The sequence below is a fragment of the Ananas comosus genome, linkage group 21 (assembly GCF_001540865.1).
Source record: "Ananas comosus cultivar F153 linkage group 21, ASM154086v1, whole genome shotgun sequence".
In the NCBI taxonomy this organism is placed as follows: Eukaryota; Viridiplantae; Streptophyta; class Magnoliopsida; order Poales; family Bromeliaceae; genus Ananas; species Ananas comosus.
The window spans coordinates 10,045,444-10,070,016 of record NC_033641.1 but is presented as its reverse complement, the minus strand read 5'-3'; the positions used below and the strand labels follow the sequence as shown (position 1 = coordinate 10,070,016).

Genomic DNA, 24,573 nt, shown 5'->3' with positions numbered 1-24,573 from the left:
CCCAAGTTGCTTCCACTTTGTATGCTTAGTTCATTTATCCTATTAAATGAAGCAGGTAGCGTACTATCTTTCTCTCAAAAAAAAAAAAATTTATAAATGATACAATTTTTTGCAGTATCAAAAAAATAGTATCTATATTTACAAATGGGTGTTTGGATGCTTTTTGGGAGTATAAAAAAAGTAATGCTCAAAAACACTGTAAATTTGTTGTAAAAATAAAAAAAAACTCAAAAATGTGAAGTGAGTTAACTAGAAATACGAAGCTCGAAACACTACTTTATTTTTTAAAGAATAAATTTAAATAAAAATATGAAATAACTAAATTTAAAATTTAAAATTTCGAATATCAATCATTAAATTTTTCATTGCTTACGTTAGATAACTAAATTTATTTATTTATTATTGTAAAATATCTAAAGAGTTAAATGTTGACCAAAAAAAAAAAAAATTGTAAATAATCTAATCCGATTTATTGAATTGACCCTTACCTTCTCAGAGTATATTAAAAATTAAGAAATAAAATAATATTGAAAAGTTATACATAATTTTTTTAAAAAAAAATTAGATAACTTTACACGTGTCCCCCCAATGCAAACCACGTTGCGACTGTCGGGATATTTCCGTTGTCCCATTTTTTTCAATTTTTTTGTTCTAAAATGTATGGAAGCCCCTCAACTATACATTATTTCGAAAACACCCTTCAACTGGCTTATTTCTTAATAAATTAAGTAATTAATTGTAAACTTTATGATTTCTACAAATTTTAATAAGTTAAACTCAAGTAATCAAAATTAACACTGTTTTGAAATAGGCTCTTCAACTTTATATTTTTAATTGCGATCACCTCAACCTTTACTACTTAATTATGTTACAAATTTTATCAAATTAAATATTATAAATAGGTTTGATAAGACTTTTGAATTTTTTGACTAGAATCTTTTGATTCTAAATATTAGAAGTTGAGGGGATCTCCGTATATTTTACCTTTCCTTAACTTAATTAACTAAAATAATTTAATTTTAAAAAATAAAATTAGATAACGCAAAAACTAATGTTGAGGGGGGCTAATTTCAAAAGAATCTATAGTTGAGGGTGTCTCCATACATTTTTAATTATACTTATTCTTAAACTCGCGATATTTTGGACGCGTCTTTTTATATAAATAAATAGGGACACTATAAAAACCCTCCTTACTCCTCTCTCTCTCTCTCTCTCTCTCTCTCGCTCTCGCTCTCTCTCCTCGCGCCGCCTCATTTCTCTCCCTCTCATCTCTCCGCTCGATCCGGAGGAGACGTTCAACGCATTTCTCGGGCGAATCCACTCGTGCGTTGATCTCCTCTTCCCCCTCCGATTCCGTAGCTCACGGTGAGGTTTTTCTCCGATTTTCCCCTTTTTTTTTCCGTGCTTTTTTTGGTTTCCCTGCTATTTTTAATCCCTTAAACATCCGGATCTCGCATCTGGTTCAAATTTTCTCTGGTTTTTTTGCGATTTTCCGTCGAATTTGCGCTGATTTGCTCCGATTTCGGTACACTGGGCTCCGATCTAGAGGATCGACGAGTTCCGCGTGAAGAATTCGGGTTGCGATCATGGTGGGGAGCGTGGGGAATGGGCTAATGGATCTGGGGGAGAAGGTGGAGCCGTTGCCGGAGGAGTTCGATCCCAAGGAGATCGTGGAACCCTTGCCCACGGAGTCGAATGGGGTCGGTGGAGAGGAAGGGAGTGGGAAGAGGCGTGAGATCGTGCTCGGGAGGAACGTGCACACCATGTGCTTCACGATCAAGGAGCCCGATGCCGACGACGAAGAGACCGGGGAGAGGGAGGCCTATATGGCGAGCGTGCTCGCGCGATATAGGAAGTCGCTCATCGAAAGGACGAAGCATCATTTAGGTATAATGGTTCTCCTCATTTTACACTTGCTTTGGCTCTGTTATACTGTGTAATGCTGTTCTTTGAAGTGGCAAATCGCTCTCCATAGAATTCTTACAATAAATCAGCTTCTCTCTGAAGCAGAATCGTAAGCTCTAAATTGGAGCATTTGTTTTTGAGTCTTAGAATTGCATTTGGACTTTCCAGCAGAAGCTCTGGATTTGTGGTTGCCAAACACTTGGTTTCTGGTATCTGCAGCTAAATGCAGAAGCAGAAGCAAGGCCAAACAGACTCCTAATTGATGTTGTTCGTAATGCTGTTATTTGTGCTGTTATTGTAATTTTTGTCACATTTATTGGCCGTGTCCAGTGGAAATTGTAGTAGGGATCCTAAATATCTTGTTCAAGGCTGTGTGCTACTGTTAGAATTAGACAGTAACTGTAAGGTATCGAAGAATCAGCGAGAATGATTCTCCTTATACTTTAAGGAGGCATTACCTATCGGTCATGCATTGTATACATTTCATGTAATAAGTTGGTAGAGAAACGTTAATTAAATTGTAGTAGTAGAAGATGATTTACAGAATGTTTTGATCGCTAAATGTAAAATAAATTGATATTGCAGTAGAAGGTGATTTGAGGAATAGTTAAAAGTTAGATATCTTAATGCTCAGAAGAGCTATAATTCTAAAAAAAATGGGGTCCCTCTCGAGTATGGTGTGCAATTCTATGTTAGTTGTGGAAACTTATCATTTTATACCCAATGAGGATGCCTGATTTTGCAATTAATATTCTCATATTTCATAATATATTCATGACAATTTTTCCAACAAAGGTTTCAGCTCATTGTAATTCCTGATATAGAACTTGCCAATGTTCAAGTAGTGATTATGATCTAACATCTATATGAGTATATGACTTTAAGATTTTAGCGCTAATAGCAAAGTTCCAAACATAGCTGCCTCATCCAGTGTACCGCTGGGCAGAGAATGCTTCTGATTCTGCCTTGTAGAGCTTGCATTGAGAGATGTGTGAAATGACATTTGAACGGACAGAAATTCTGTTCTTCTTACTTACAATCTTTTTATTGTAGGATACCCTTATAATTTGGACTTTGATTATGGTGCTCTCGCCCAACTTCAACATTTTTCCATCAACAACCTTGGCGATCCATTCATTGAGAGCAACTACGGTGTCCATTCCAGGCAGTTTGAAGTTGGGGTCTTAGATTGGTTTGCTCGCCTTTGGGAACTGGAGAAAAATGAATATTGGGGTTACATCACTAATTGCGGCACAGAAGGGAATTTGCATGGTATTCTTGTTGGGTCAGTGCTCTTCCTTAGAAATAAATTTATATTGAAATGAGACTAAAACCTTTACCAATATGGTCTAATTGACAATGTTATATAGTCTTAACGACTCAACATAGCTTCCTCCTTGGTGGTTGGTTTCGCAGGAGAGAGGTTTTTCCTGATGGAATCCTATATGCCTCGCGTGAGTCTCACTATTCAGTTTTCAAAGCGGCAAGAATGTACAGAATGGAATGTATTAAGGTTGGCACTCTGGTCTCTGGTGAGATTGATTGCGCTGATTTTGGGGCCAAGCTTCTACAGAACAAGGACAAGCCGGCTATTATTAATGTTAATATTGGTGAGCTGTTCTCCATATTTTCCACTTTGTGACCCCATTTGTGATATTTACTGGTCTTATTCGTTAGGGCTTGTTTCTCCGGGCTTGTGCTTTTGGACAAATGTTGTTAAGCAAAATGTTTCGAAAAACCATTAACGGCTTTTTCATTGATGCCCTCCCCAGCAGTTCCACTGTGAAGCAATAGCAGAGCTTCAAATGAAAGCTTTTGTTTTGAGGTTTAAAAGCTTATTTCATTTTCATGCCCAGGAAAAGTGTTACATTTTGTCTGCCGTGCGTCATTTGATAATTGTTTGGATTAGTAAACCTGTTCCAGAGGCGAGTCGTAATAGGCTCTAGTATCTTGCAGGAACAACTGTAAAGGGAGCTGTCGATGATCTCGACTTGGTCATCAAAACTCTGGAAGACAGTGGCTTTCGTGATCGCTTCTATATTCACTGCGATGGTGCTCTTTTCGGGCTGATGATGCCATTTGTTAAGCGAGTAAGTTAACATTTTTCTTTTAGTCATACCTAAACATATCAATCTTGCATCACGAAAGGTTTCTCTATTTAACTTTCTTCTCCGTGTAATACCAGCTTATGATTACTTTTTAGGCTAAAAATGCCGATAACCTCCTGGATAGGTCATGATTTGATTTGTGTTTTACCCCCTTGATAATCAAAACCTATAGATAGCCATAGGTTCGATTATTGACGGGGATAGAATGCGAATCGTGACATCAGGTTTACTGAATTTTTGCCTGCTTTTTTAGCTACCGAATCACTAATTTGGTTGCTATATTTGGTATCATTAATTAGGCTCCTAAAGTGACATTCAAAAAGCCGATTGGAAGTGTGAGTGTGTCGGGCCACAAATTTGTGGGTTGCCCCATGCCCTGTGGAGTCCAAATATTGAGGTTGAATCACGTTAACGCGCTCTCAAGGAACGTCGAGTACCTCGCCTCTCGCGACGCCACCATCATGGGAAGCCGAAACGGCCACGCCCCCATCTTCCTATGGTACACCCTAAACCGAAAGGGCTATAGGGGGTTCCAGAAAGAAGTCCAAAAGTGCTTACGAAACGCCCACTACCTAAAAGACCGACTAAAAGAAGCCGGAATCGGCGCGATGCTCAATGAGCTAAGTAGCACAGTGGTGTTCGAGAGGCCGAGGGACGAGGAGTTTGTAAGGAGGTGGCAGCTCGCGTGCCAGGGGAGTATCGCACACGTCGTGGTGATGCCGAGTGTTTCAATTGAGAAGCTCGATAGTTTCTTGAATGAATTGGTGGAGAAGAGGGCGACTTGGTACGGGGACGGGAAAGGGCGACCTCAGTGCATTGCGTCGGATATAGGAGACGAGAACTGCTTATGTGGATTCCACAAGAACTGACCTATCATTAGTCGAGGGATCTGCTTGTTTTATCGATTTTGATAAGCTGAGCTTAGTATGTTGTCGTGGTGGTCCTTGTTGTTGTTGTTTTTGCTTGTTTTACTGTAACTCTTAGTTTTTCGCGACCATGGTTTACTCAGTTTGTTATGATCTTACTTTTAACTCAGAATTGCTTTTACCATTCATATTACGAGGTTAGGAGATTCATGTTAATTTGTGTTTCTTTTGTGTGTGCACGCGTGCGCACATTACTAGATGTTGATACGGAAATTTGTGATTGTTTTGTTTTCCTTTTTTTTCTTTTTTTTACCTCATTGAGATGCATCATGTTTAATATAATATAATAGTAGGTTTATGATATTGTTTTTGCTTCGTTGTGACTTCGGTGTAGCTGCAAACCTAGTTTACTCGTTGGTTAAACTCGAGAAATTCCACCGAATCCAAAAGAAAGATTTTTGAAATTTTTGTTGATGATTTTTTTTTTTTTTTTTTTGGTACGTCGATATTTTAACCCACATTTTATCGTTCTAAAACTGAAACTGATTATCATGCCTGGAGTTTCAGCGCGCCCTACATCTTTAATTTATTTTTGTTTGAATTGTTTTAGATAATAAGTAAATTAAGAACTTTATTAAACTTGATGTTTTATTGTACATTCATTTGTGAAAAAGTAACTGACTTTTTTAAATTTAATGAAATTTATTATTAATTTTAAAAAAGTTCGGTTTAATAATGTAAACTGTAAGTGGAGAAACTAAAAATTGAGAAAGTGTCGATCAAACAATATAATGTACACACTCCTCCAATTTTAATTTTCATTAGGCACCTAAAAAACAAAAAATATCAAACATTTGTTAAATTAACTGCTTTATTAGCAACTGCTAAACCTTGATAAAATTCACACCACAAGTGTGAGAAATAGTAATTAAAATTAACATAATCTATACTAAGTTTAATAAAAATTTACTATTTACATTAAAACAATTAAAAGTTTTAGCGCATAAATAAAAAAAAATAGAAGAGTCCATTTCAAAATAACCCAAAGCCGAGGGGTTCGCTATAAATTTTCACCTCGTTTAAATTCATCTTTCCGCCATTAAAACGCTCTGGTTCTCCTCCCACACACTCCGTCGCTTTCTCCCGAAGCCATCGCCGATCACCTCCCACTCGATCGCCCCATCTCCGTAAGCATCACGATTCTCTCAAACCCTAACAATTTCTCCTCCCCCTTTCTTCTGTTTGGTAAATCCTTTGATTTCTACATATTCCTCATCGAATTCTCTATGTGAGAGTAGATTTGTTGGAGTTTCCATTTTGGGGACAAAATAGTAGAATTAGACACCGCAGGATGCATTGAACACTTGATTCTCGGTTAAATGTAAGTTACATGTGGAATTAACTATGCGATCTTTCATTTAATGTCTGAAATTGTGACAATTATTCACTAAGCACTTGATTATGGGTCATAAAAGTTGTATATGGAACTAGATATATGATTCTTGATGTATATTGTGAAAACGTGATCAACTACTCGTTAAACACTAGATTCGTGGTTATATAAGCGGTACTTGGCTGTAAATTTGATGTGATTCTTGATTCGATTTCTGATGTTTCTATCAACTATATTCTATTATTGTTTATAATTTCTCCGTAAGTTGCTAGAACATTTCTAAGAGGGGGGATAATTATATAAACTCGGCCTTTTATCTGAAATTCTAGTCGTAATTAAATTTAGTCATTCAATTATCTTTACAGTTAGCTACCTTTGTGAGTGATCTTGATGTAGAATCCTAAAATGCGTATGAAGAGATTGATATGTGGCAGAAAATTTCTTCCTTGGTGCATTTTTCCACTGAATGGCTCGATCTTCCGGGACTACATATGTTACTAATTAAGATCTTATGACTCTGTAATCCCATGAATCTTTACGATGTTTTAGCTAACTCTGCGGATTGTGATCTGAACATTTAATGTTGAATTTCATGAGACCACTCGCATATTTTTCCTCAGAATCTTGACTAAATATTGTAATAATGTGCAAGATATTGGTCAAACTCTTCTGTTGTGCCGGAGGCTGATTCATCTGAGAACACAGGATTTTTCTCCTTATTGGAATACCGGGTGATGGTTGTACAGAGTAAATGGACCAGATAACGAGATTAGTCTATGGGAACGAAACATATATGTACAAGAAACAAGAAGTTCCCCAACATTCTTAACCTTTCTCATAAAACGAGCGAACTATGCCTTCTCATGTCCTACGAGTTAAAATCCCATAGCTTCTTTGCCATTCTTGAATTCACTCTCATAATCTTATCAACAGGCTCATATCCTGGGATATCTGGATATCTGGTTGGTTAACTCTTATAGGTTTCCTCCCATGAGGCAAGTTCAGGTGCCAGTCACTTTTTTAGGCAGCTCGCCAAATGAATTAGACAATTTAGTTGTTAAGTACGGATGTAATCTTACGCGTGCGGGAGTGCATGCCTTCAGCAAATGAAGGAAATATTTGATAGTTCCTAACAAATCATTTTCTTGTTTTCTTTGTGGCTAATTTTATATCAACTTTTGTGATAGATGTTTCGTTGAATGCTTATTTCGAAAGTTATGTCTTCACTATTGCAGAACACTGGTGTATTATGGATCAGTTGGTCACAAACCAGCATGTTTATGATGCTCAGGGATATGATATATTCACCAATCTAGCAGACGACATTATTTACAAAATCTTGTCCCTTCTCGGGGCGAATGACCAGGCAAAATTCGCCCTACTATCAAAAAGGTGTAGACAATTGTTAATCTCTAGCCCATATATGAAGTTCGAATGCTATTGTGTGCCCGATGATCCATCATGCCTATGTGAGGAGTTCATCGATTATGTGGATAGAATACTGAGCCAGCGAAATGGGTTGGCGATAGTAAGCTTTCGCCTTCAATGGGTTTGTTTTAACGGCAACTGCGATCCCAAACGATATTTTGTTGATAAGTGGACAAATATTGCCGTAGGCTGTGGAGTTCAGGAGCTTGATCTTGCGGTTGGGTTAAGGCATGAAGAGGAATTGTTCGAGATGCCAAACTGTATCTTCAGTTCCAGATTCTTGCGTGTGCTCAAGTTACATTTGACTTATAACATTCTCCTTGAACCATTCGGAGTCCTTGCTTCTCTTGAGGATCTATCTCTAAGTAAAATGTTTTTGTTTGATGATTGCCTTGAAGAGTGGATTTCTATCGCGTGCCCATCACTTAAGAGGTTGACAATTTCAAACCTTTCCGATGGGATTCCTACTGTGAGAATTAGCAGCGAGTCTCTTGAAGAATTAGATATCTTCAATCTTCCCCCTGATATCGACAATATTGACATCTCAACTGAGAGGCTGCGGAAGTTAACTTTAGACTTGAATCCGTTGTATAATCCATTCGATTGCATCTTGAAAGTTAAAGCACCTAATCTGCAAGATTTGAAGTGGACGGGGGCGGTAAATGACATTTATCTGAGTGAATTGAAATTTCTAAAGAAAGCCTCTATCTGTCTTGATATAAACAAGACCAATCGTGAAGAGAGAACTATTTGCATCCGTTTGGCTGAGCTTCTTCAGAGCATACATCATGTTAGAGTGCTACAGATTAACAGTGATATTTTTGAGGTCAGGATGCTGTTTCACGTGCAGGCTTACCTATATAATCATTTTAGGACTAATGTGCCAATGGCCTGTCAACTATCCAGATTAGGAGCTTTTCCCTGTACTCAGACACTTTGGTCCTTAAACCGTCTTTTAATTTGCAATTCTAATCTTGCTCGTCCAAAAAAAAAAAAGAAAAAGAAAAAGAAAAAGAAAAAAAAAACTGATTCTGCATATATGACCATTTTATTCCTTTTCTTATGAACTGATTTCCTTGTTCTCATTTAATCTAAACATGGTTATAAGATCATTTTACATCAAATTAAATGGATTTTTAACTTATTTTTTTCAAGAGCCAGGAATGAAAGTGCAATATATGAGAAAGTTCACGGCTTAAAGTGTCTTATGTGAAAAGTTCAAGTACAAAGTTGTGATACGTGAATAGGACACATTCCGATTATACATTATTTTATGAAAATTTTTGGTTGCGTTCATGCATATTTAAGTATATAATTTGAACTTATCTTCACAATGCCATGCTGCAGACGCTTTTCCTAGGTGATCGGCTGCGGATTCCGATGAATAATCTCCATCACTTGGTCATTACAGTTGATGGTTTGATGGAGTACCATTTCCCCATTTTTGCTTCCGTCCTGATGGTTTCGCCTAAGTTACAAACCTTATCCCTCAAATATAGTGGGAAGCCATATCGACCGCGCTATGAAATGGTACGAATTGATAAACTAAAAGGATCTCTCCATCTCTCAAACATATTGATCTCAATTCCGGCTATGGTTTCATTTTCCTTTCAACTCGCCTTTGCTTGCATTTTCAGCTGTTGGACTTGATCGCGTCCCAGTTTTACAAACGGCACGAAGGAAATCAGAACCTTATTGGTGATCACCTGAGTGCTATAGTAGTAGAGCTGAAAGGAAAATTTTATCAGACTGGGTTTGTGATTGCAAATATGGTTAAGGTTGCAAAAGGCTTGAAGAAGATCACTATCTTTTTTTCAAGGGAACATCTATTGATAGTGCTGAAGATCTGGAGAGATATTTGGAAGGCGGCCTCTCCACATCTCGAAGTAAACTTAGTCGAGAAAAAATTTGACAAATGAAGATCCTCAGTATGAAATTGTGTTCCTCAAGTAATGCTGGACCGTCGCGTCCTATTGTAAATTTGTTGAGAACAGTTGCTATCTAGTGGTGTTAGGGTGAGAGTTCATGTCGCATAATGCTATCAATGAATTGTACAAAAGAATCAATCTGTATAGCTTACAGTCCAAAATGAAATGCGGCATCCATTAACAAGTTTTGCCCGTCTTCGAAGCTCAAATGCTGTTAATATGTAGGATTTATCTGATTGTTTCTTTTTTTTCTTTCGAGTAGCGAGAATTACACTATAAGCTACTCTTGAAAGCAAAATTTCAATGATATTTTACGTAAACTATGCATTTAGATTCACGGATATATCTATGATTGTTGAAACTTGAGCTTCTTGTTCAATTTTTGTTTCTTTTGTGTGTGCACGTTTGCGCGCATTACTAGATGTTGATACGGAAATTTGTGACTCTTTCGTTTTCCTTTTCTTTTTTTTTTTTTACCTCATTGAGATGAGATGCATCATGTTTACTGCTTGTAAGATAAATAATATAATATAATATAATAGTAGGTTTCATGGCACTGTTTTTGCTTCGTTGCGACTTTGGTGTAGCTGCAAACCTAGTTTACTCGTTGGTTAAACTCGAGAAATTCCACCAAATCCAAAAGAAAGATTTTTGAAATTTTTTGTTGATGATTTTTTTTTTTTTTTTTTTTTTTGGTACGTGGATATTTTAACTCAAATTTTATCTTTCTAAAACTGAAACTAATTATCCTGGCTGGAGACTGGAGTTTCAGCGCGCCTTACATCTTTAATTTATTTTTGTTTGAATTGTTTTAGATAATAATTAAATTAAGAACTTTATTAAACTTGATGTTTTATTATACATTTGTGAAAAAGTAACTGACTTTTTTAAATTTAATGAAATTTATTATTAATTTTAAAAAAGTTCAGTTTAATAATGTAAACTGTAAGTGGAGAAACTAAAAATTGAGAAAGTGTCGATCAAACAATATAATGTACACATTCCTCCAATTTTAATTTTCATTAGGCACCTAAAAAACAAAAAATATTGTGAAATATTTTAGTGTGAGATAATTTTCTTAATTAAATCGAACGTTTGTTAAATTAACTGCTTTATTAGCAACTGCTAAACCTTGATAAAATTCACATCACAAGTGTTAGTAAATTTTATTAAACTCAGTATAGATTATGTTAATTTTAATTACTATTTCTCACACTTGTGAGATAATTTTCTTAATTAAATCGAACGTTTGTTAAATTAACTGCTTTATTAGCAACTGCTAAACCTTGATAAAATTCACATCACAAGTGTGAGAAATAGTAATTAAAATTAACATAATCTATACTGAGTTTAATAAAATTTACTATTTACATTAAAACAATTAAAAGTTTTAGCGTATAATTTTTTTTAAAAAAAAGTAGAAGAGTGTATTTCAAAATAGCCCAAAGCCGAGGGGTTTCCCATAAATTTTCATCTCGTTTAATTCATCGTTTCCGCCATTAAAACGCTCTCGTTCTCGTCCCCCACACTCCGTCGCTTTCTCCCGAAGCCATCGCCGATCACCTCCCCCTCGATCGCACCATCTCCGTGAGCATCACGATTCTCTCAAACCCTAACAATTTTACCTCCCCCTTTCTTCTTTTCGGTAAATCCTTTTGATTTCTACATATTCCTCGTCGAATTCTTTGTGTGAGAGTAGATTGGTTGGAGTTTCCATTTTGGGGACAAAATAGTAGAATTAGACACCGCAGGATTCATTGAACACCTGATTTTTCGGTTAAATGTAAGTTTTATGTGGAATTAACTTTGCGATCTTTCATTTAATGTCTGAAATTGTGACAATTATTCACTAAGCACTTGATTATGGGTCATAAAAGTTGTATATGGAACTAGATATGTGATTCTTGATGTATATTGTGAAAACGTGATCAACTACTCGTTAAACACTAGATTCGTGGTTATATAAGCGATACTTGGCTGTAAATTTGATGTGATTCTTGATTCGATTTCTGATGTTTCTATCTACTATATTCTATTATTGTTTATACTTTCTCCGTGAGTTGCTAGAACATTTCTAAGAGGGGGGATAATTATATAAACTCGGCCTTTTATCTGGAAATGTAGAATCCTAAGATGTGTATGAAGAGATTGATATGTGGCAGAAAATTTCTTCCTTGATGCATTTTTCCATTGAATGGCTCGATCTTCCGGGACTACATATGTTACTAATTCAGATCTTATGACTTTGTAATCCCATGAATCCTTACGATGTTTTCGCTAACTTGGCGGATTGTGATCTGAACATTTAATGTTGAATTTCATGAGACCGCTCGCATATTTTTCCTCAGAATCTTGACTAAATATTGTAATAATGTGCAAGATATTGATCAAACTCTTCTGTTGTACCGGAGGCTGATTCATCTGAGAACACAGGATTTTTCTCCTTATTGGAATACCGGGTGATGGTTGTACAGAATAAATGGACCATATAACGAGATTAGTCTTATGGGAACGAAACATATATGTACAAGAAACAAGAAGCTCCCCAACATTCTTAACCTTTCTCATAAAATGAGCGAACTATGCCTTCTCATGTCCTACGAGTTAAAATCCCATAGCTTCTTTGCCATTCTTGAATTCTCTCTCATAATCTTATCAACAGGCTAATATCCTGGGATATCTGGATATCTGGTTGGTTAACTCTTATAGGTTTCTTCCCATGAGGCAAGTTCAGGTGCCGGTCACTATTTTAGGCAGCTTGCCAAATGAATTAGACGATTTAGTTGTTAAGTACGGATGTAATCTTACGCGTGTGGGAGTGCATGCCTTCAGCTAATGAAGGAGATATTTGATAGTTTCTAACTCATCATTTTCTTGTTTTCTTTGTGGCTAATTTTATATCAACTTTTGTGATAGATGTTTCGTTGAATGCTTATTTAGAAAGTAATGTCTTCACTATTGCAGAGCGCTGGTGTATCATGGATCAGTTGGTCACAAACCAGCATGTTAATGATGCTCAGGGATATGATATATTCGCCAATCTAGCAGACGACATTATTTACAAAATCTTGTCCCTTCTCGGGGCGAATGACCAGGCAAAATTTGCCCTACTATCAAAAAGGTGTAGACAATTCTTACTCTCTAGCCCATATATGAAGTTCGAATGCTATTGTTTGCCCGATGATCCATCATGCTTATGTGAGGAGTTCACTAATTTTGTGGATAGAATACTGAGCCAGCGAAATGGGTTGGCGATAGTAAGCTTTCGCCTTCAATGGATTTGTTTTAATGGCAACTGCGATGCAAAACAATATTTTGTTGATAAGTGGACAAATATTGCTGTAAGCTGTGGAGTTCAGGAGCTTGATCTTGCGGTTGGGTTTAGGCATGAAGAGGAATTGTTCAAGATGCCAAACTGTATCTTCAGTTCCAGATTCTTGCGTGTGCTCAAGTTACATTTGACTTATAACATTCTCCTGGAACCAATTGGAGTCCTTGCTTCTCTTGAGGATCTATCTCTATGTAGTATGGCACTGCGTGCTGATTGCCTTGAAGAGTGGATTTCTACTGCATGCCCGTCACTTAAGAGGTTGACAATTTCACACCTTGTCAAAGGGATTCGTAATGTGAGAATTACCAGTGAGTCTCTTGAAGAATTAGATATCTTCAATCTTCCCACTGATGTCTACAATATTGACATCACAACTGAGAGGCTGCAGAAGTTATCTTTAAACTTGAATTCGTTGCGTAATCCATTCAATTGCATCTTGAAAGTTAAAGCCCCTAATCTGCAAGATTTGAAGTGGACGGGGGCGGTAAATGACATTTATCTGAGTGAATGGAAATTTCTGAAGAAAGCCTCTCTCTGTCTTGATATAAACAAGACCTATCATGAAGAGAAAACTATTTGCATCCGCTTGGCTAAGCTTCTTCAGAGTATACATCATGTTAGAGTGCTACAGATTAACAGTGACACTTTTGAGGTAAAGATGCTGTTTCACTATATAATCTGTGCCAATGACCTGTCAACTATCCAGATTAGGAGCTTTTCCCTGTACTCAGACACTTTGGTCCTTAAACCATCTTTTAATTTGCAATTCTATCTTGCTCGTCCAAAAAAGGAAAAAAAAAAAACTGATTCTGCATACAAAATGACCATCTTAATCCTTCTCTCATATACTGATTTCCTTATTCTAGTTTAATCAGAACAGGGTTATAACATCATTTTACATCAAAATTAAATGGATTTTTAATTTCTTTCTTTCAAGAGTCAGGGATGAAAGTGCAATACATGAGAAAGTTCACGGCTGACAGTTTTTTAAGCGGAAAGTTCAAGTACAAAGTTGCGATATGTGAATAGAACAGTCTGTTTATCCATTATTTTATCAAAACTTTTCGGTGCGTTCATGCATGTTTAAGCATATATAATTTGAACTTATCTTCACAATGCCAGTCTGCAGATGCTTTTGCTAGGTGATCAGCTGCAGATTGCGTTGAATAATCTCCATCACTTGGCCATTACAGTTGATGGTTTGATGGAGTACCATTTCCCAGTTTTTGCTTCCGTCCTGATGGTTTCGCCTAAGTTAGAAACCCTATCCCTCAAATATAGTGGGAAGCCATATCGACCGCACTATGAAATGGTACAAATTGATGAACTAAAAGGATCTCTCCATCTCTCAAACATATTGATCTCAATTCCGGCTATGGTTTCATTTTCCTTTCAACTCGCCTTTACTTGCATTTTCAGCTATTGGGCTTGATGGCGTCCCAGTTTTACAAACGGCATGAAGGAAATCTGAACCTTCTTGGCGATCACCTGAGTGCTATAGTAGTAGAGCTGAAAGGAAAATTTTATCAGACTGGGTTTGTGATTGCAAATATGGTTAAGGTTGCAAAAGGCTTGAAGAAGATCACTATCTTTTATTCAAGGAAACATTTATTGATAGTGCTGAAGATGTGGAGTGATATTTGGAAGGTGGCCTCTCCACGACTCGAAGTAAACTTAGTCGAGAAAAAAATTTGACAAATGAAGATCCTCAGTATGAAATTGCGTTCCTCAAGTACTGCTGGACCGTCGCGTCCTATTGTAGATTTGTTGAGAACAGTTGCTATGTAGTGGTGTTAGGGTGAGAGTTCATGTCGCGTAATGCTATCAATGAATTGTACAAAAGAATCAATCTGTGTAGCTTACAGTCGAAAAGGAAATGCGGCATCCATTAACAAGTTTTGCCCGTCTTCGAAGCTCAAATGCTGTTAATACGTCGGATTTATCTGATTGTTTCTTTTTGTTTTTCTTTCGAGTAGCGAGAATTACAATATAAGCTACTGTTGAAAGCAAAATTTCGATGATATTTTACGTATACTATGCATTTAGATTCACGGATATATCTATGATTGTTGAGACTTGAACTTCTTGTTCAATTGTGACTGTTTATTTCGGTTTCATTTTTGCCCTGTGCTTCTGAGTGGCTTTTGACTTGCATGGCAAACTAGTTTGAAAATACCACAAATTGATCGCAGGAATTTAATTTAAATAAATAATAAATATTAGAGACCTACTATTTGTATTAAGATTGGGGACAAATTTTTTAAAAAAAAAATTGTATAAAGGTTGGAGATCGATTGCGCAATTAACCCTGTTTTGTTCAAACGTATATATTGTATGCAAATATCGAGGTGGCCCAAACAAGGGTTTTATTGGGCCGGGCTAGATCTAAGCGGGTTTGTTCAAACCAAGTTGTTACGTAGATTGGGCCCAGGAGCTCATTTACATTTGAGACGAATCTAACGGCTTATTGGGCCGGATCTGTTCACTTGTTGGGCCTATTACGTAGATTTAGCCCACGAACTCTTAAACTTGGGTTGTTTGTTATTGGGCTGATTCCATCCAATAACTTATTGGGCCGGGCTAGATTAAGTGGGCTTTGTGCGAGCCCGGCCCTTTTATTGATAAGTCTATTTTTGGTATGTCTCGTTTTTTTACCCAAAATGGAAAGTTTTCACCTTTCACTGTGGTATGCAGGTAAAAATCCTACGGACAACCCCTCTACTATTTGGTGTTCTGAAAATGGTCATTTTTTTATTATTATTTTATAATAAGTAGAATCCTTTCGACTTCTAAGTTCTAACTTATAATTTTTTTCTTTTTGGAATTGGGTTATTACAAAGGTTTTTTTTTTTAGTGAATTTGATCATTAATTAGTCTAATTTTATTTACTAAAAAAGTGATTCAGCTTGTTAAATTTGATAAAAAAAAATCTCTAACTTATTTGACTACAATTACTCAATTCAGACAAAAGAAAAACTTTAAAAAGGAATTACTACCTCCAAATCCGAATTCAATTCATTTCGTACATTCCTTGATAACTACATATTATCGATCATAAATTTGATGAACGGATTTGCAATAAAATCAAATAATATTTCAATATTTTGATTTATTGCCAAGGCAATTACTTTTGAAAGCTAAGATTTTTCACACATTGTTTAAGCAATATTTTAGAGAGAGAGAGAGAGAGAGAGAGAGAGAGAGATTAAATACATTAGGTAGACCAATTTGTACACCAACCCACTCCAAATGTTGATCATGAGAACACAACATAACAGGTCAAAAAGAATAATTGAATTGTGATAATATTCACCACACCCAAGAAGATTAGGTAGCTACATCAATCTCTATGCGTATAATAATTACAACAAAGAAAAACAACACCCAAAAGCAGTTCAACCACCTTACATTATAGCAACTGTTTATTGTAATAATTAATGATACAAAGAACAACAATCACCTATAACCATAACCCTACTTGTTTTGCACCAAACTCCAAATGGACCTCACATGAAATCCATTGAATCATTTAGAGAGAGGTTCCGAATTGAGTGGCCATTTGGAGAAGCCTCCGATTGCGTCGAAGGGATATGTTGTGGGTGGGGCCGACTTAAATGCGGCATATGTTGTGGATGAGAGAAGTAGGTTTGCATGGGTTGCTGGGGCCTTCCATTGAAGGAGATCCCATTCATGTTGGGTGGTTGTCCGGCCGCGCACTTGAGCCGTTGGACTTCCTCTCTCAGAGCATCATTCAAAGCTGTACAAAGATCATAAAGAGCTTCCTTAATAAGCTGATGGAGGTTATACGGCGATACAAATTCAATTCGGCGTGGGGGCTTATGAAACAGGTTCTCTACTGGGCAGAATCAACAGTTAGTTGTTTGACAAACAAAAGCTGCTATTTAAAGCTTTTCCATTCGCTATGGTTATAGAAGTTGACGATCTAGATGAACGCTCTACTTAATAACACTTCTATAGAAATTTTAGCTGGTCAAATATGATACAAGTGTAAAACGGAAGCACTGATGCTGACGAATCATAGAAATCAGAAAGATGAAATTTCTAGTTGCGTGGATAGAAAATACCATCACGAAGTTGAGCCTGCTCTTCCATAGCCTGCAACCGTAGCTTGAGTTCTCTGTTCTCAGCAGTTAAACCTGTTGTGTCTCTCTGAATTTTCAAGGAAAATCACATATCACTATATCAGGAACTATTTAAATACTAAAGTATAGTTGGGGGAAAAAAAAAATCAGATAAGACACAGTATCAAAGAGTAAAACCTAAAAAACCTATTACTTGAAATGCTTGAGAGCAAGCTGAATAGAGCAACTGCTTTTTCTAAGAAGAACCTGTGACCAATGACATCTTTTATTTTCATGTGAATGTAATGTGAATCTGAATATATTGGCATGAGAACAGAAAGAAGACGAGTTATAATGAAGCAACAATGCAAACAATAACAAGCGATACGCAAGTATATTTTAGCATCTCCTCCAAATTTAATGCATAATGCACAAAAAATCAGAGGTATGTTGCATAATGTACTCAAATTATTCTATAGAAGAACAACTGAAAATTACGAAGAAGAACCAGTTACAACTATTTCCTAATTTTTCAATGGTTTTCACTGTAGCCCATAATAATACCTCCCACAGTGCATTACCAGCTTCCCCTACTCTCTTGTTGCCTCAAATCATTTGGTCCCGACTTGCTTATTTTTTATTACATTACAAAAGCAAACTTCTACTGATTCTTTGTAATAGAGAATAATTGGACATCTCTAAAGGTTCCTTTCATTGTAATGAAACCTTCAACATTACATAACTTTGCACTCACCATCATAGATATGCTCCCATAATTATAAAGATTTACAAGAATATGCCATCTTATCAATTCATGTGAGCCGAAACATACAGAAAAGTTAAAAGCACAGACACTTTTTTTGGTACAACATCACAAGTAACAATTATGTTGCCGAAGTTTGAAGGAGCCGTGATTTGGACTAAAGAAATGGAACAAGCCATGAAAGCGGTTTGGTTGAAAAATATCTTTCATATGACTACTTCATAAGGTTTCTCTTAATTAGCCACCATTTCACATGAATTTATAAGGAGCTCCTCTTAGATAATCGTACAAGGATGGTGTTTCCCACGGCCAAGCATTTGCCCCTTAAGCAATGCTTCTGATTTACTAGGACATATTACAAACCATAAACCAAGCATGAAATATATTATTAATTTGTATCTAGCCAAGCTAACAAACATAACATGGTAATGCAAACAACCATGTGAATAACAACATCAACAAAAACACAGCGAATTCATGTTTGAGAGGCGAAACTTCTACATTGAAGTAAACACTGCATCTCTTGGGATGCAGCTTAATAGTTGCTAGTACTTCCCCCAACACGCTCGAAGATCAAGGATGCTACATCAGTTGACGAGTACGATGAGCAACTGATGATAAATACAAATATATATATATATATATATATATATATATATATATATATATATAACATTATAACTAAAGGGCTCTTGTAATGATTTCTGAGACAAATGCTTATCTGACACAAAATTGTAAATAAAGCACAACAACAATCTAATTGGGAGCAAAAGTTTCTGCTACAATATCAAAATCTCTACCTGTAGAAGCGTAACTTGCGCAGAGAGAGTGGTCGCCTCCGTGTGTAGCGAATCTTCCTCTCCTTCGATCGAGCCGCGGATTGCCTGTTCGCGAGAATCCTGCAGCACAAAACCATGGATGGATAAGTAAAAAAAGCTCTCTGGAATAAGAAATATGCCCAAATTACTTACATTAACATAATAACAAGGATTCAGGAGATCAAAAAATTGGAATTAATACCTAAAAAACACACCAAAATTAGCTAAAAATGAAACTAATCCATTTACATGTAAGATGAAGGAAGCCAAGTCAAATTCAAGATAGAAACCCTAAGGTGATGAGGAGGAGAGAAGAGACCTCTTCGCCCTCTTCGGATCGATCAGCGCCAACTCCGCAAGCTTACCCGGCGCCATCGCCTTCTTCGCATAATCCGACATCGGCGGAGGCGCCGATTCCCCCTCGGACAACCCATCCACCGATCCCCCTCTCCGATGCTGCGGCCTCCCTCCTCCTCCTCCTCCTCCTCCTCCGCCTCCGCCGCTCGTCCCCGCGCCATGGAACCCTAATCCCTCGAAGAACGCGGCGTCGACGGAGAGGCTCCGCGCGTGGCCCCTCCCCGCCTCCGCCTCCGGCCCGGGATTGTCCGGAGCTCCTCCGGCGGGGGCGGCCCCGCCGCTGTCGTCGGAGAGGGAGGGGAAGTCGAGGTCGGAGAACGCGAAGTCGGGGTCGGAGTCGAGGAACAGGTCATCGGGGAGTCGGAGGAATGTGTCGGAGTGCGCGCGCCGGTGCCTCGGTGCGGCCGCCGCCGCGGCCGCCGCGGCGGCGGCGGAGGGGCTAGGGTTAGGGTTAAGGTTCGGGAGGGGAGGGAGGAGGGGGGATGTGAACCGGGGCCCGGTCCGGTCCATGGGCCCGGTTCGACCGGTCCGGTTCGAAACGGTCGGGAAAGTGTTGGGGAAGTGTAGTGGGAAAGCGTAGTAGGTGTGGGGGATTAAGGGAATGGGGAAATGGAGCTCACAATGTAGAGAGAGAAAGAGAGAGAGAGAGAGAGAGGAGAGGAAAAGGACTTGAGTGGAAAAGGAAAGCAAATGAAATTCGTGTCAATGTGAGAAAGCGCGTTCTTTTGGGAATTAATTAAAAAAGGAAAAAGGGTAAAGTATTTAATTAAAAATAATAATTTTACACAGTTTTTTACAAACATTATGAATGATAAATATATTCCTATAAAATTCAATTTTTATATATTGTTACGTACTTACAGCAAAAGTTTTTATATTTTCAAATATATCCCTCTGATTTGTTACCATTAAAGAATCATTTGTATTTTCAATTTTATCATCACAAATATGTCCCTCCAAAAGTCAGAACAGTATAATATAAGAAGGATACAAATGTCAAAAATTAATCAAGATTAAGTATTTAATTTATTTTTAACTAAATTTTTCTAACGGATTCTAACGGCAGGAATATATTTAAAAACATCAGGACTTTTTGTAGGGACAATATATGAAAGTTGAAGTTTGTAGGGATATGTTTGTCATTTATTGTATTTGTATCGACCTGTATGAAATTAACCCAAAAAAATTTTCTAAGAATTAAAAATTTAATAATTGATATATAATAAGAACAAGTATATATTAAAAAAAAATACTTTTACTTATCACTCCTGATTATTATTATCCAAACATGTCCTTCTCAATCTAAATCTCATTACTAAATCCTTGAGCTACCGTTTGGTTCGGGGTTAAGAAAAATTAATAAGGGTAATTTGGTTAACCAAAGATGTATTGAATAGTATTAAATTTTTTTTGAAGGGTATATTAGATATTATTTCTAAAAAGTTATTGGTAGAAATTAAATTATTTATACACTTATATTATATGTATGAATTATACGCCTTAATTATGTACTGCCTATATTTATTTATTTATTTATTTTACTATTTTTTAATATTAAAATTTTTTTAAAAAATTTAATCCTTCCATGAAAAGGTGTAAAATATATATTTTATAATAGAGTATACAGATAGTATTTTTCTTTTATAATCCAAAAAATAGGTAATATGTATGGACTTTTCAAGATAATTCTGATATTGCGGCAAAGAAATTTTTTCGCATTTCAACAATTCACTTAAATTTTTTTTGTGCCTTTCATATTATTTTTTTTTTCAAAATATACATAAGCATAACTAGATTGCAACCTATATTCTAAACATAAATATATTTTTATATAAGATGTACATGAAAAAAGGGTAAGAAAAAAAAAAAAAAAAAAAAAAAAAAAAAACTTGATGATCTACCTAATTAAGCAAGGTGTGAATCCCATAACATTCCTTAGGATTCTATTTTTATCACCTTTCATTTTATTCAACCACTTCATGATAACTTCCATCTTTTTTCTTTTTCTTTTTCTTTTTATTCTCACTCCAATGCTTACATTATTATTATTTTCTAGGGACTAATGTTGGATTAACTTGCTTATTCCTATTCTTTTATGACACAAAAATGAAAACTACACATTTGGTGCAAAAAAATACTTCTAAGAATTATAGAAAACTTTTTTTCCCCCTTGCAAAATATAGATATCTACACATTTTTTGTTTTAATTGCCACTCACTTAACTTATAATATTTCTAAATTTTTGTTGAAATTAATAATTATATTAGCTATTAGTTTCTATCTGTTTTAATCTTCTTTGCGACAAAAGTGTTCTGCTATAATTTTTCACATAGGGCTTTTGTTTCATATATCCGTAACTATAATTTAAAATTTTTGAGTTTATTCTCTTAATTAACCTTTGTTTGGTTGGGGCTTAAGAGGTGGAATAACCCCTTAACCCCAATATTATCTCCAAACATCTCCAAAAATGGATGGGGTTAACTAATCCCACCTCAAATGGACTATCTCGGGTTAGCTAATCCTATTTAACCCCACCAAACCTTAACCAAACACTATTTTTTATTCATAATAACCCACTATCTTTCTTATCCTATCTTCTCCAACCAAAAACTATTTTTCACTATTCTGGACTAACTCCAACACCCAACCAAACACAAAAATACTCTAACCCCACCTTAATCATGAACTTAACTCTATCCCTGAAATAACTAATTTTTTCTTAACCCCGAACCAAACGGTTTATTTCCAAATTACCTTTCTAAATTTTAAATTCCATTAATACATCCTAAACTTAGAAGTATATTTGAAGAATAATTTTTGGAAATCAACAAAAGTATTTTGATCCATCGAGAATATATTAGATATTCAAAGTTTTGAATAGCATAATAGATATTATCATTTACGCATGCAATTTGGAACCAAACGGTCAACTAGAACATAAATAAAGCATAATTTTTTTTTTCTCTCAATTTTAACTTGTAAACTATTATAGTAAAGCATATTTAAGATTATCATTTTCAAACTCAAATTATTATATGTGACCATTTTCATTGAAAAGCACATCATTTTCATGGAATGCGTGTAATTGTCATTTTTAAACTTTGTGATGTGCCTTGTAATAATAAGTGGATAAAACACCATCATACAATTGGATGGTCCCATTTAAAAGTACCCATTAAATTAGAAAAGCATATGGAAATATCCATTTTCCGTAAAGCAATGCTACATGTACACTTATTATAATAACACAACTCTTTTTATTATTTTTTTGAAAAAGCTACAAAAATCCTCCTTGTCGTTTCACACTTTCTCACTTTAGTACCATATGATTTAAAGTGTATCAATTTAGTGCCCTGTGGTTTCATTTTCCTCTTTTTATTATCAATTTTACTCTTTTTTTTTTAATCAGCGACAAAGTTAAAATTAAAGAATACTAAAATAGGTGGGTACCTGAAATTTTTTTTGTATATAATTTAACGAAATATTAATAAAAAAGCTGTCGAAAAGATAAAAATGAAACCATATGACACCAAATTGATACACTTTAAACCACAGAGTACTAAAGTGATAAAATGCGAAACCACAGAGTTTTTTTAAAAGTTTTTTCTATTTTTTTTCACTTATGCTGCAAATTATTGCGTGTACCAGATGCACCAAGTCGGCTTAGGACGAATCAACGTAGTTATAATTTAGCTTTAATCTAAATTTTTTGAAAGCCGCCTAAATAAGTTTATATGGTATCAGAATAGAAGATGTGCGGTGCGCGAAGCGCATGCAATAGTTTTCTAATTTAGTAGTCAATGATTGCTTGTGCAGGATATGTTAAGTTCCCCCTCTTGGCCTCTCTTTGTCTCCATTCTTTTTCCACATCTCCATTTTCCACAAAAGAGAGGAAAAAAACATTGATAAAGAAAATTTGGCAGGATCTGACAATGAACTATTTTATCTGCTCTGCCATCTTGTCAGTTTGACTTCTTGGTTGGAAAATATTTTTGGATTCATTTTTTTCATGTGTATTTTTAATATTTTGGCACTGGAGAAAAATTGAGGACCCATAATTTCAAATTTTATGTTATTTATATTTTATTAAATAAATAGCAGAACTGAAAAAATTTTAGTTTTATAACTATAAACGTAAACAGTAGGAGAGAAATAGTTTTTAACTGTGTAAACTTTAATCCATCCAAAAGTCTACTCCGAACTGAACTTCAGTTTCGGTGAAAACTAACAAACCCTAAGACTTCGTTTGGTTCAGCAAGAACTGTCTATTTCAGTAATAAATATAAGCAAGAATTAGACCAATATTGTGTTTGGATGAAAATTAAGTTATTTTCGAAAGTAAAAAAAATAACGTTTGGATAGATAAGATGGAATAAAAAGAATAATAAGTAATTATAAATAGAAAATAATGATATTACCTCTTATATTATATCTGAATTTAAATTTTTAAATATTATATTTTAAATTTAAATATATAATTTTTAAATTTTTAAAAAATTAAATATTAAATTTATAAATTTAAATTTTAAAATTTTCTCCTTTTTTTTTTTGTGTGTTGGGTAACTCCTTATTTCCCAACCAAACAGGGCTAAGAATGTCAATAGTTAACTGTTGTTTTATGTATTTTGCTTGCAAGGTGTAACATGGGCTGGTTTAAATTTAAGGCTTGGCCCAAAAGCCTACAATTACTCTAGTGTTCCCTCTCTAAACACATCAAATGCCTTATATCCTACAACTAACAAGTTTGATCCAATTCTATTGTCATATTGGTGTAAAAAGAGTTAAACTAAGGCCCAATAAGTTATTATATCCGAAGTATCTGCTCTGCATTGACTCATACAGTATAAACCACCACAAAAAAGAAAAAGCAACTTTCAGAAAGGACGATTTTGCGCTCGACTAAGTGCCGATTTGATGCTTCGCTCACCGCAGATGTTCATGATATCATCGGCAGTTTTCTCGGACAACTGCGTTTCTGTGAAAGATGAGCTGTTTTAAAAGCTGTGCCAAACTACACGTTTACAACACATGTACTAAAAAACATACAGAAACCAAATAAATTTCTCTTTGGGAGATGCTTTTCTACGTAGCATGTCGTCGATGTGTCCCGAATTACACTAAGCAGTTACTCAAGCCTCCAAATCACAAACCTAAAAGCAGGATTTGGATAAAGAGAAACATCCATGCATGGAAACAGGAATCTTCTATAAGAGAGATTAATTATGTATCATCATGGCTTTTGAATCAAATAAACAATCTCTTTTTGAAATGAGGATGTGGCCCAAATGTCTTAAGATTAATTATCCTACTAAATCTCTCTCTTTCTATTTAACCCTGTTTAATTATCCACACACTACGTATTCAACTTCTCTAGTAATTACTTTTTCCATTACCTTTTAATCCTTTTGGGTTTGGCTAAGATTGAGGTTATAAAGCATCTTAAGCCGCCTTTTTATCCACTTTTTGAACTCGTGCATATGATACATCGTAAGCGTTAAGTAATTTGAAACATGTGGAATAGCGCGTTCAATATTTATATTCAATATTTTTCGTCATGTATTCATCCAGAATAGTACTTTAGTTGTATACGCAAT

General features: G+C 35.6%; 3 protein-coding genes and 1 pseudogene across 3 annotated transcripts; 3 read left to right on the top strand and 1 right to left on the bottom strand.

The window, feature by feature from the left end:
* On the top strand, positions 1,201 to 5,176 carry LOC109726587 (serine decarboxylase 1). Its single transcript, XM_020256259.1, has 6 exons — positions 1,201 to 1,365; positions 1,547 to 1,887; positions 2,959 to 3,190; positions 3,322 to 3,515; positions 3,862 to 3,995; positions 4,313 to 5,176. Exons 2-6 carry the CDS (start codon positions 1,587 to 1,589, stop codon positions 4,880 to 4,882), a joined length of 1,431 nt encoding a protein of 476 aa, XP_020111848.1. The 5' UTR covers positions 1,201 to 1,365; positions 1,547 to 1,586; the 3' UTR covers positions 4,883 to 5,176.
* On the top strand, positions 5,988 to 9,812 carry LOC109726262 (putative FBD-associated F-box protein At3g50710). The gene is made up of 4 exons (XM_020255772.1): positions 5,988 to 6,066; positions 7,508 to 8,526; positions 9,048 to 9,230; positions 9,338 to 9,812. Exons 2-4 carry the CDS (start codon positions 7,522 to 7,524, stop codon positions 9,617 to 9,619), a joined length of 1,470 nt encoding a protein of 489 aa, XP_020111361.1. The 5' UTR covers positions 5,988 to 6,066; positions 7,508 to 7,521; the 3' UTR covers positions 9,620 to 9,812.
* On the top strand, positions 11,156 to 15,040 carry LOC109726701 (putative FBD-associated F-box protein At3g50710). Its single transcript, XM_020256463.1, has 4 exons — positions 11,156 to 11,273; positions 12,593 to 13,611; positions 14,089 to 14,271; positions 14,379 to 15,040. Exons 2-4 carry the CDS (start codon positions 12,607 to 12,609, stop codon positions 14,652 to 14,654), a joined length of 1,464 nt encoding a protein of 487 aa, XP_020112052.1. The 5' UTR covers positions 11,156 to 11,273; positions 12,593 to 12,606; the 3' UTR covers positions 14,655 to 15,040.
* On the bottom strand, positions 16,232 to 19,659 carry LOC109726700 (annotated as a pseudogene).

Bases quoted from the DNA above. Each gene is read 5' to 3' on its own strand.
- LOC109726587 (XM_020256259.1), top strand. From the start codon at position 1,587: ATGGTGGGGAGCGTGGGGAATGGGCTAATGGATCTGGGGGAGAAGGTG. The intron at 3,191-3,321 runs GTCAGTGCTCTT...TTGGTTTCGCAG, and splicing joins TTGCATGGTATTCTTGTTGG to GAGAGAGGTTTTTCCTGATG. The intron at 3,516-3,861 runs GTGAGCTGTTCT...AGTATCTTGCAG, and splicing joins TATTATTAATGTTAATATTG to GAACAACTGTAAAGGGAGCT.
- LOC109726262 (XM_020255772.1), top strand. From the start codon at position 7,522: ATGGATCAGTTGGTCACAAACCAGCATGTTTATGATGCTCAGGGATAT. The intron at 8,527-9,047 runs GTCAGGATGCTG...GCCATGCTGCAG, and splicing joins TTAACAGTGATATTTTTGAG to ACGCTTTTCCTAGGTGATCG. The intron at 9,231-9,337 runs GTACGAATTGAT...TTGCATTTTCAG, and splicing joins ATCGACCGCGCTATGAAATG to CTGTTGGACTTGATCGCGTC.
- LOC109726701 (XM_020256463.1), top strand. From the start codon at position 12,607: ATGGATCAGTTGGTCACAAACCAGCATGTTAATGATGCTCAGGGATAT. The intron at 13,612-14,088 runs GTAAAGATGCTG...GCCAGTCTGCAG, and splicing joins TTAACAGTGACACTTTTGAG to ATGCTTTTGCTAGGTGATCA. The intron at 14,272-14,378 runs GTACAAATTGAT...TTGCATTTTCAG, and splicing joins ATCGACCGCACTATGAAATG to CTATTGGGCTTGATGGCGTC.